At 56.5% G+C, this 10,836-nt stretch overlaps 1 protein-coding gene across 1 annotated transcript; it reads left to right on the top strand.

Annotated features, from left to right (window-relative positions):
- Nucleotides 1–6: 6 nt before the first annotated feature.
- HINFP (histone H4 transcription factor) lies at nucleotides 7–4,394 on the top strand. Its single transcript, XM_009882467.1, has 9 exons — nucleotides 7–193; nucleotides 425–651; nucleotides 869–980; nucleotides 1,469–1,621; nucleotides 2,215–2,292; nucleotides 2,385–2,505; nucleotides 2,617–2,755; nucleotides 3,035–3,159; nucleotides 3,872–4,394. Exons 1-9 carry the CDS (start codon nucleotides 31–33, stop codon nucleotides 4,392–4,394), a joined length of 1,641 nt encoding a protein of 546 aa, XP_009880769.1. The 5' UTR covers nucleotides 7–30.
- The last annotated feature ends 6,442 nt before the right edge of the window (nucleotides 4,395–10,836 follow it).

Below are 10,836 nucleotides of genomic sequence, written 5' to 3'. Positions count from 1 at the left end.
GAGGGGAGTCCTCGGCGTCTGCGGCCGGCCATGCCGCCCGCCAAGGCCGGCGGTAAGGAGGCCTTGGTGCTGCAGTGCGAGTGGGACGTCTGCACCTACGTGGCCTCGAAGATGGAGGAGTTCTGCGAGCACGTGGCCCAGCACCTGCAGCAGCACCTTCCCGGCGAACACCGGGACGAGGTGGACCCTCTCGGTAAGGAGCTAGCTGCCTCGACCGCTGCGGCTCATGAGCCCTCCCTCATCTCTGAGATATTTCACTGTGAGAGAATCTTCCTCCCCCTGAGGAGAGCAGCACTGCCTGCTGCAGGACTGGAATCTCATGAAAAAAAAAAAGTGGTGTTCCCCTGTCTGTGGGAACCTGAGCTTTACTGGAAGAGATTCTGTCAGATCGTTATAGCCTTTAAATCTTCTCTTTGTGTTGCAGAGCAATACACGTGTTTGTGGCAGGAATGTGGTTTCTGTTCCCCAGAGAGCTCAGCTGACCTCATTCGCCACGTCTATTTCCACTGCTACCACACCAAGCTGAAGCAGTGGGGGCTGCGGGCCCTGCAGAGCCAGTCAGATGTGAGCCATTGCCAGCTGGACTTCCAGAGCCGCAATATCATTCCTGAGATCCAGGAGAACTTTCTGTGTCTGTGGGAGTACTGTGAGGTGAGAACAGGGGACCCAGTTTTGCTTTCCTATGCGTTATCTGTGACATGGCGGCCAAGGGAAGGAGAGCTCCTTTTGTCCTGCAGCTCACCTGCATGCCTGCCTGTTTGCTGTGTTCATACCTGTGTGAAAGGCAGACCTGTATACCTGTGCTCTGGATGAGGCCAGCTCGTGCTAATCTTTTCACCTCCTTCTGTCTGTCCCTGCTCCCCAACAGAGATCATTTGATAATCCCGAGTGGTTCTATCGGCATGTGGAGGATCACAGCTTCTGTTCGGAGTACAAGGCAGCAGGGAAGGAGAACCATGTGGTCCTCTGTGGCTGGAAAGGTTAGTGAGTGCATGCAAGGCCTCTCTAGAGAGTTTTGCACAGGGCTGGATTGCAAATGTCGTACAAGAGAACTCTGCACTCCTTGGCAGGGTTTCAGAGAGCCTCTTGAACTTCTAAAATATGTGTGCATGGTCCCACAGTGAAATATTCCTCTAAAACGTCTTTTAGGGGATCCAGTGAGTGCTTAATATTGAGCTTTTCATTTATATTTAATTAATACCTAGCAGAAAAGACTCCAGTTTAATTTTTTCAGTAGTTTCTTTCTCCTGTGTTTGTGCAGTTGCCTTAGCTGCTTGCAGTGGGGGGATCCCATGCCCATTGTACACTAGTGATCTCATCTTCCTGTGACCCTGCTCTGTGGGCTTTTTGGAGCAGGGAGTTGATTCTTGCTAGTCAAAACAGAAGTAAGAAGCCTGCCATTTAGTCAGGTTGTGGATCGTGGCCTATGCGTGAAGGATCTTAATGGCAATCTGTTGTTTCTGTTTAGACTGCGATTGCACCTTCAAGGGGCGCTGCAAACTGCGGGAGCACTTGCGCAGCCACACTCAGGAGAAGGTGGTGGCCTGTCCTACCTGTGGGGGGATGTTTGCCAACAATACCAAGTTCTTTGACCACATCCGCCGTCAGACTGCGCTGGACCGTAAGCTCCTGCGGGTGTGGGAGGAGTGGGTTGTGAGCAGTCTTCTGACTGGACCATTTGGTTTGGTAGAGCTGCCTGTTCTCTGCAAGCAAAGGGCACGGGTGAGCTTGGCAACAGCCTTGCTTCTCTGATGACTGGGAACTAAGATACTGATGAATCTCTGAGAAGTGTCTTCTTGCAGAGGCAGGAGGGTTGGAGGCTGAGAAGGCTGCACAGGGCTCGCACTGCTGCAGCCAGAGCTGTTCCTCCTGCAGGGACCCAGGACTGAAGTCAAGGGCAGCAGCACTGAGATTTGCTTGTCGAGTTCCCTTGTTCTGTGCTGGTCGTGTGTGTGTGTGTGTGTGGTGATTGCTCCCCAGTTCCTGCACTGGCAGCATAAGGAGGCTGTGCAAAGGGGAGTCAGATTGGCCTATGCAAGTGTTGAGATTTTTTTTGGCTTTGTAGTCAGTATTTGCTATTTCTGCCTGGAAAGAAGCATTCTCAGTTCCACTGTAACTACCTCTGTTTCTCACTTGCTGCTCTTTGTGCTGTTCTTTCTGCTTTGATCTCTTCTTACCACCCCTTCCCCTTTCTTGCTGGCCCTGATGCTGCAGAGCAGAGCTTCCAGTGTTCTCACTGCTCCAAGAGGTTTGCCACAGAGAGGCTGCTCCGTGACCATATGAGGAACCATGGTGAGTAAAGGCCCTTCTTCCAACTGAGGCTCTGAAGCGTGTGTGCTCTCCTTTGCTTTGTGGTAATGTTTTCCACCTGTTCTTTCGCACAGTGAACCATTACAAGTGCCCTCTGTGTGACATGACCTGCCCGCTGCCCTCCTCCCTGCGCAATCACATTCGTTTTCGGCACAGTGAGGAGCGGCCATTCAAGTGTGACTACTGTGACTACAGGTGAAGACCAGGGCTTTCTGTCTTCCCAGAATGGTGATGGAGAAGCACACAGAGGCACATGCACATGTGCTCTATACAGTGTTCAGCTTTGTTCCCTCTCGTTTCCTTCAGCTGCAAGAATCTCATTGACTTGAGGAAACATTTGGACACCCACAGCAAAGAGCCAGCCTATCGCTGTGAGTTTGAGGCTTGCAGCTTCACTGCACGTTCCCTCTGCTCCATCAAACTGCACTACCGGAAGGTCCATGAGGTAGGAATGCAGCAGAAGGCTATTCTGCTCTGTATTCTCTCCCAATGAGGCTGAGAACCGCTAAGTGCAACATGCTGTAGAGAAGCATGAGGAAAAAAGCTAAAGGCACATGAAATGCCCCAGGCTGACCCACAGGTGTAGGAATGTGAGGTCAGGCTGCATTCCTCTCTTACTGCTGCAATGATATGTCTTCTCGGGGAACCTGGCATGCGTATGCATGGATACCAGGCCCTCTCATCAGACTCATGAGGTATTCACATCCCTCTCTTTGCCCTTCAGGGTGACTCAGAGCCCCGGTACAAGTGCCATGTCTGTGACAAGTGCTTCACACGTGGAAACAACCTCACTGTCCACCTTAGGAAGAAACACCAGTTCAAATGGCCCTCGGGGCATCCTCGCTTCAGGTACTGCCCATCCTTAGCTCCTCACTACCTCCTCTCTAGTGCAAGAGACAGCTGGAGTTGCTTTGTGTGTCTTGCCAGAGCAGAGACCTGGCAGTGCTTGGCCTCTGATGTTTGCCTGTAATGTGTCCAAGATCCGTTTCCCAGTGGCTGGAAGGCACTGGGCTTACAAGCATTTGGTGGGATATGGCACAGTGACAGAGCAGTGCTGGGTGGTAGCTCCAGCAGTTGGTCAGAGATTAGAGGCAAGGGCAGCAGTGGTGCCATCCCAGCTGCATCTGGTGGTATGCTTCTGAGCTTGGCAGGGGCCAGGTCCAGGTGTTCCACTGTAGAGAGAGATGCTGCAGATCAGTCTGTTGACAGAGTCCTCTGCTGCAGCCTCTCTAGGGAACTCCAAAGGGTTTCCAGAGCCTAAAAGCTGGGAGGGGAAGAGAATGGACTTCAAATGCTCCCAGTGAAACAGTGGTGGAAGAAGATGGGCTTGGGATATGATAGAGGCCTGGCAGAAAGCTCAGAAGTTGCCACGTGGATGTGCTTTTAGGGGTAGGGGCTGAAGGGGTTTTCTTTTACTTGCCTGGTGTCATCTATGTAGCACTGGGCATTGGAACCTAGAGTATAGTATCCCTTCCTTTGCTGTGGCTTCAGGCTGCTACCTGTCTCCTGGGAAGTGGCTGCAGTGTGACTGGCTCCATTACCGCTGCCTATCTCTGCTCAGGTACAAGGAACATGAGGATGGCTACATGAGGCTGCAGCTGGTGCGTTACGAGAGCGTGGAGCTGACAGAGCAGCTACTGAAGGACAGAGAGAAGCAGGGGGAGGCACTGGATGGCTCAAGTGAGTGCGTGATGCTGTCTGAGGGTGAGGACAACCTGCAGGGCATTGTTCTGGAGGCCCCAGCAGAGGCTCCCCTGGTAGAGAACAGTATGGCTGAGCTGCAAGCGGCCCCACTGCGCCCAGCAGCTTGCTTTGCTGACAACCCTGAGCCAGCACGGCAGAGTGCCTTCCCAGGAGCAGCACTGTCATCAGAGCAAGAACCCAGCACCCCAGCCAACCCCGTCATCCGTGTGGTGAACCGGACCAACGAACACGGGGAGAGCGAGACTGTGTATTATGTCATGGCCAGCACATCCTCAGAGGAGCAGGTGGCAGCACCCAGTGGGTTGGCCATGGACCTGGAGGAGAATGTCATGGACCGTCTGCAGAGAACAGCTGAGGAGCTGGGCATACAGATCGTGTGAGGTGCTCGCCTGCCACTCTGCATGTGGAAAAGTTGGGGTTCTGTGGGTTGTACTGGTGAGGGAAGTTGGGAGGTGCTTGGGGTGTAGCGCTGAGCTTGTCTTCACCTACCTGCAGCTGGCTAACTTCCCCCTCTGCTGCCCCAGCCTCACCGACTGCCAGTTCTCGTTAGCATGGAGAGAGGGGAAGGACAGGTCTCTCTCAGTTGTGGGTCAAGTGACCTGAGCTGGAAAGAGCTGTCTGTCTCCTGCTTTTGGGGATTAGGGACTAGCAAGCCTCTCCTACCTTTCCAGGAGGTTTGGTCTTAGCCTGACACAGGCCTTCCCCTCTTGGTTACTCACTGGTGATGTGGTCCTTGCTGCTGTGCAGCTAAGTTGTCAGCCCTTGCTGAGCCTGGTCCTTGGCTAGGATCTGCCCAGGCAGGATGGTGTGCTGAGCAGACACTGCAGCTGAATCCTCTTCCCTGGGGAGATGTGTGGCCCTTAGCAGACCTGTTCTCCCCCATCTGTACTTTGTTCTGTAAGGGATGGCATGCTCTACTTCTGCCTTCATCAGCACTTCCCTGCACATCATCTTTCCTAGGTGGTTCAGCTGGTGCTGTTGGTGGTGTTTGCACCACTGATCCTGTTACAGTGCACTGATCTCTGGGAGGAGAGAGCTGGAGGTGCTGTCCCTTGCAGGCTACTGCTGTCCTGCAGCACTGGGGGATTGGGAGCTTCTTACTGCTTTTGTCTTCCCCTGGGTTTCCTCCCCACATTGGGGTTTGGGCTCCTGGTTGGGCAAAGTGTACTTTGGCAAGACAAATAAAAGTCAGACTGCCAGGCCAACCAGTGTCTGGTGTCTGTTTCAGCCCCGTCCCTGTCAGCCGTGGCATGTTGTGGTGAGAGGATGAGACTGAGGGTGCCTGAAACCTGCAGTGTGGGAGGCGGGCACTAAAGAGCTGCCAGGATCTCTTGACGTGTCCTTTGTGCTGCCACTTGGTGAAGCTGGCGACTTGCCTTGGAGAGTGTGTTGTTCGACGTCCCCGGAGGTGGCACTGGAAGGCCAGGTTTAGCTCTGGCACTCTTGTTCCCTGATGTGGGTTTGATTTATGCTGCCTCCGTTAGGGCATCAATGTCAGCTGACTGCAATGTCGCTTTTTGAATAGAGAGAGTAGCGCTTATGAGCGGAGCCAGCTTGCCCTTTGTCGAGTGGTTTGGATGCGGACAGTATGCAGCTGGTGTCCCTGGAGTGACACTCAGGCCCTCACCCCCATGTATGTGGAGGTGATGGGCCCAGATGGAGGCAGGTAGGCGACCTGCTGATCTCCTAGGCTGGGCACTGACTTTTTCCCCTTGCTTCCTTTCTCAAGCGATTCAGCAAAAGCTGTTGGAATTCCAGGTTAATGGAGGAAATCACTTTATGCTAAACCCTTGGCCATCTGCTGGCTTTCTAATTGCAAACACTGTGGGTGTGATTCGTGGCTGTGCCCTTGGGATGGGGTGGTGAGAGCAGCCCCTTTAGGCCTTTGCCCCGGGTGAGGGGCAGGGATTAAGTGGGCAGAGCTGCCTGCTGCAGGCTGTGTGGGAAGGTTTCCTGGGGCCGGATTAATGTGTGAAGGGCAATGCGCACCCCTGCACCCCAAAACTGCTCTCTCCAGGGGCGTGCACGCACAGTGCCTCCCATGGGCCAGTGAAATGCAGCTAGGGCCATGCGCTGGGCACCTTGTTCTCGGGGTGAGGCAGGGTGGGAGGCAGCTGGCTGTCATAGCAGCCCTGACAGCGTGCGCTGCTCTCTGGGGAGAGCATCCCTGTGCTGCCAGCACGCGATGTGGTGGGGCCTTGCCCAGCCTTCCCCGCTCCTGCCTGGCCCTTGCTCCCTGGTACTTGGCAGAGCTGGGCCGAGGATGCCTTCGAGAGAAGGGCCTCCTGCCAGGTTTGCATTCGCAGCACTTCCAGCTTGGCCCTCTTTCTAACACGCGGGCCACGGGGCTCTGCTGCCAGAGCCATGGCTGCACCTGCATTATCTCGGACTGCAGCATTCCCGCATGACGTGAGTGCTAGGTGCTGGGAGCAGAGGTGAGGCTGTGGTGACTGGGAGTTGTCCCTTTAAACACTGGGTCCAGGGAGGGTAATCTGCCAGAGATTATCTGCTGGGGAGAGGATTGGCATTAAAGGGAATGTCTCCTCCCTTCCTCTATGTCCTACAGCATCCCCTGTCCTGTGTGTATGGAAAACAAGTTCACTTTCTCCTGGGCAAGCAGAGAGGGGGCCTTTGATTTGAGGGGCAAGGGGAGGAGGGCAGTGTGTGCTATGGGACTGGGCCTCCTCTTCCTCGCCATGCTGGCCACGCTGGTCTCCTGTGAGGACCCAGAAGGTAACAGGGTGTTGGGGGAAGAGGGGCTTAACAGGGTGCCCCAGCGCTGCTGGCACCTGGCTGGACTGGTCTTTCCCAGCAGGGAACAAGACCTTTGTCACATCCCTGTGCCGAGGCCTGGCACAAGGGAAGCGGTAGCTGGCTTGGAGGAGAGCTGGGGGCAGCAAGTGGATGTGCTCCTCACCACAGCAGGGGTTGGGGGGTGGGCCGAGATGAGCCTTCGCTGGGCTTGTGCTACCTCCCTACGTGTCTCTGAGGGCTGGGGAGCTGGCAGGAGGGGTGGTCCTCGGCCCCCTGCCCCAGCCCTGCTCTGCCTTGCTCCCTGCGACACCAGGAGACCTGGATACTTACTGGTCTGGCACAGCGCCCATCTGCTTGGGGGGCTGCAAGGGGAAGCACAAGGAGCTGAAGAGGAGCCAGTGTGGGAACGGCAGCTGCTGCTGGCTGGGCTACAAGTCCTTCTGCAGAGGTACAGCCGGAGGGGGGACACAGCCAGCCTGGGGAGGACAGGTTTTGTGCCATACACATGTGCGTGGAGTCTCTCCAGCAGCCCTGTCCTTGCACCACAAGGGGATGCAGCCTGGGGTGCCCACAGAGCCTGCCCAGCACCCTGGTCATCACGCAGGACCTACAACTTGTCTGGGTGTATCCACTTGGGCTGCCGTTCTGCCGAGCAGGCTGCACAGGATGCTAGCCCTATGCTGCCCATGGGAACCTCCCTGTCCCCAGTGAACTGCGGGCGACCCGAAGCGGACTTCAACTCGGTGGTGTACGGCAATGACTGGTGGGTTGGCTCAGGGGTGCGGGATTCCTTCTGCTAGGGGACCCGGCCAGTGCCTGTCAGTCCGATGGCTACTGGACGCCCAAGCCCACTTGCCTCCGTGAGTACTGCTGGGTGTCACGCCGAGCCCAAGGGGACACCCTGCCTGCATGGGGAGCAGGCAGGGGGGCTGTGGGCATGTCTCCGATCCCTCTTTTCCCCCAGCCTGCCTCAGGAGGGCTGTAGGGCTGGCAGGCACCCTGTGACATGCTCTGGCCCTGCTCTTGCAGGGATCTGCCTGCGAGGTCGGATCGAGATCAGCGAGCGGGATATCACTGGGAAGTGCTCCTCGTCTTGCAGCACCCAGTCCCATCTGGGAGCCTTCCTCAACCATGGCTGCATCAAGATCTCAGCCTGCGTCACCAAGCGCTCGGGCTGGGCCCGCTGGTTCCTGCGCTGTGACATCTGCGAGTGTGACTGCCACGTCCCGTGTGGTCAGTCCCAGTAGTGGCTGCCAACCTTTGGTAAGGGCCTGCTCAAATGTTTCATGGGAAGGGTTGGCACTGAGAGTTGGGGACAGGCAGAGTTGAAAATGCTGCTCTTGCTCTCCTTACAGTTTCCTCTGGGTAGAATTGGGCTACCTGGGATTGTGGCCACTGGCCCCACACCGAGGAAGGCTACCACCCTGGATGTCTGCTTACCTTTGCCATGTGTTTGCATCACTGTGCTCCTTCCTTAAGTTCCGTCCATCCCAAAGCTGTCATCTGAGAGGAGAGGAGATGTTCTGGACTCACTGTCTTGCAGGGCTGCCTTCCTGCCTGGCCCCATCCCGTGACTCTCCGGTGTTAGGGGATGCTCTGCGAGCAGCAGGCGCTGGGGAGCTGCATGTGTTTCCTGCAGCTGGGCTTGGGGATGTTGGTGTCTTGGTCTCTCTTTGCCTGGTGGCTTCCTGGAGGAGGCTTATGTTCCCTTTTGTTGCAGAAGTATCTGTCCCATCCCTGTGCTGCAGGTTGTGATTCCTCTCTGCCAGGTAATTCCTGCAGCCGGGCCAGGGTCTGGCCTGAGAAGTAGATCTGTCCTCTGTGTTTGCTGCAGCCATCAGGAAGAGCTGGAGCATGGGACCTGCCCCCTATCCCCGTGCCATGGGCAGAGCTTGCAGGGCAGAGGAGCGTAGCCAGGGCTGCACCACCCATTGCTGAGGAATCAAGTGTCAAAGTAGGACAAACTGACCTACAGCCTCCCTGGGGCCAGGACAGCTAACTGCGTGGGGGAAGGTCTCAGCTCCCAGGTGCAAAGTCTTTCCCGTGACCTGATCTGCACACTGGCTGCAGGGCTGTGCTCCTTCCAGGGGTCTACAGTTTTGCGCTGAGAGCCCCTTTCCACAGGGACTTCTCTCCCAGCAGCTTGGGGCCACAAAGGGACATGGTAGCCAGTGCCCTGCAGCAAAGATAGGTAAGGAGATGTAAGGCGAGTGTCCTGAGCACAGCAGGGCCCTTTTTGGTCATGTAGCTGGAGAAAGAGACCCCCGGTGTGGGCCCACAATGACTCCTTCCAGGCATCTGGGGCTGTGGGCTCTCACTGCCTACCATGGGGCCTCTTAGCCTGCACACGGCTGCTATTAATGTGGCCCTTGGCAGGAGCAGCCATCGTGGGTACTGCTGTAACCCTCTGCTATGCCACCTCTCTTCCCAGGAGGGAGTTTCTGACCAGGCTCCCTTCCCTAAATTCTTTGTTCTCCCCACTGGCCCGTCACTTCTCACTGGGGCGATGCTCAGTGGGTTGCATTCATGCTGATGCTGGTACCCGTCTCCAGCTGGGAACACCCTTGTGCTCCCTGAGGACCGCCCTGTCTCCCTCTGAAGCAGCAGTGGAAAAGCCAGTCGTTTTTATTCCCCCAGGGAAGGAGAAGGTGGGCTCGAGCACATCTGATGGGATTGCTAGGGGAGCTGGAGGACCAGTAGCACTGCCATGGGTAATTAAAAATGTGTTTACAGGAAATCATGCAGGTTTTCCAGTCATGCAAAGAGATTCTGCTGCCAGCTCTGTCCCCAGAGACCTGGACATACATGACAGAGCCAAGACAGGCTCCCTCTTCCACTGACACTGTTCTGGTCATGTAAGCCACCATAGGGACAGAACTATGGTCGAGGCCACGGTAGGAAGGTCCTAGCTGCAGACCAGATGGATGCTGAATGTGCCCACAGCACTGGCCACCAAGCCTTTGTGGGCACTGGACTGCCATCCCTGCTGGCCTTCCATCTTGGAATGACTCCACAGCAGGATGCTGCAGCAGCTACCAGCTTGGCCTCAGGAGCTCCCGACCCAGCCTTGAGCAGTTGAGAAGGAAGGGACTTTAGCATCAAGGGGCTTGACTCCCAGACCCTGCTTGTGCCCACCTGCAGGGAAGCAGGGCTAGGATGAGACCTACTAACGGTGAGTGCCCTAGGGATGGGAGTCAGCGTGCTGAACACAGAGCAAACCAGATGGGTCTGGCGTGCCTTTTGCTCCATGGGGAGATGACTTAAAACCTCCACGTGGGGTTTGGTTCCACAACCACCTCCTTGTACCCTCCCCCTGCCCAGCCTGTGGGCTGCCCTGCCCCACAGCCTCACTGCTGGCTGTACCCCACTCTGCCAAGGAGCCAAATCACTGCCCTAAGCTCTGTCCCAGCCCAAGGCTGGCTGTGGGAGGGGAAAGCTTTCCTTGGCTCAACAGATGGTTTTTTAATTAATACTCTTGTTAGTGCCGCTCATTTCCATATGTCTTTCATGTTTAAGTGCTGTGGTGGGTGAGAGGTGTGAGTAACAGTGAGGATGGAGCCAGCGCTGTGCTGCGGAGGGTGGAGGTGCAGGGGGATGGCAGGTCCCCCGCAATGATCTGCAGAGGGGAGTGTGTGCTGGAGGCAAAGCCCTGGGGACGGGGGGTGTGCTGTCCTATCAAGGACCTTTGTGGCCAGCTGTAGCCCCACCAGCCCTGGCTGTTGATGCCTGGTGTGGGCTTCCCAGGCAGTCCTCTGCATTGCAGCCTGAGTTCACCCAGCTTGTGCCCCCACTGGGGTGGCTGCTCAGTGCTGCAGCCCCTGCCCCAGGTCAGTGCAGGGCTGACTAGGGGGGCCAGGAGTGTCCTGGGTGGGAGCGGACTTATGGGGTGTTGGGCTCATGGGGTTTTGGGCTGAGGCGGCAACGGAGGAGCTGCGGTGGGCTCTGTCCCCATATGTGAACAGCAGCGGGGAGGGGTGCTGCAGGGTTGCGGAGACAGGGCTGGCAAACCCCGGGCTTGGCGCTGGGGATGCTCAGGGCCTTCGGGCTTGCGGAGAGAGGAAATAGAGC

Source organism: Charadrius vociferus, unplaced genomic scaffold (genome assembly GCF_000708025.1).
Source record: "Charadrius vociferus isolate BGI_N301 unplaced genomic scaffold, ASM70802v2 scaffold1413, whole genome shotgun sequence".
In the NCBI taxonomy this organism is placed as follows: Eukaryota; Metazoa; Chordata; class Aves; order Charadriiformes; family Charadriidae; genus Charadrius; species Charadrius vociferus.
Note: the sequence above shows the minus strand (reverse complement) of the source record. Positions and strands in the feature narration are given on the sequence as shown.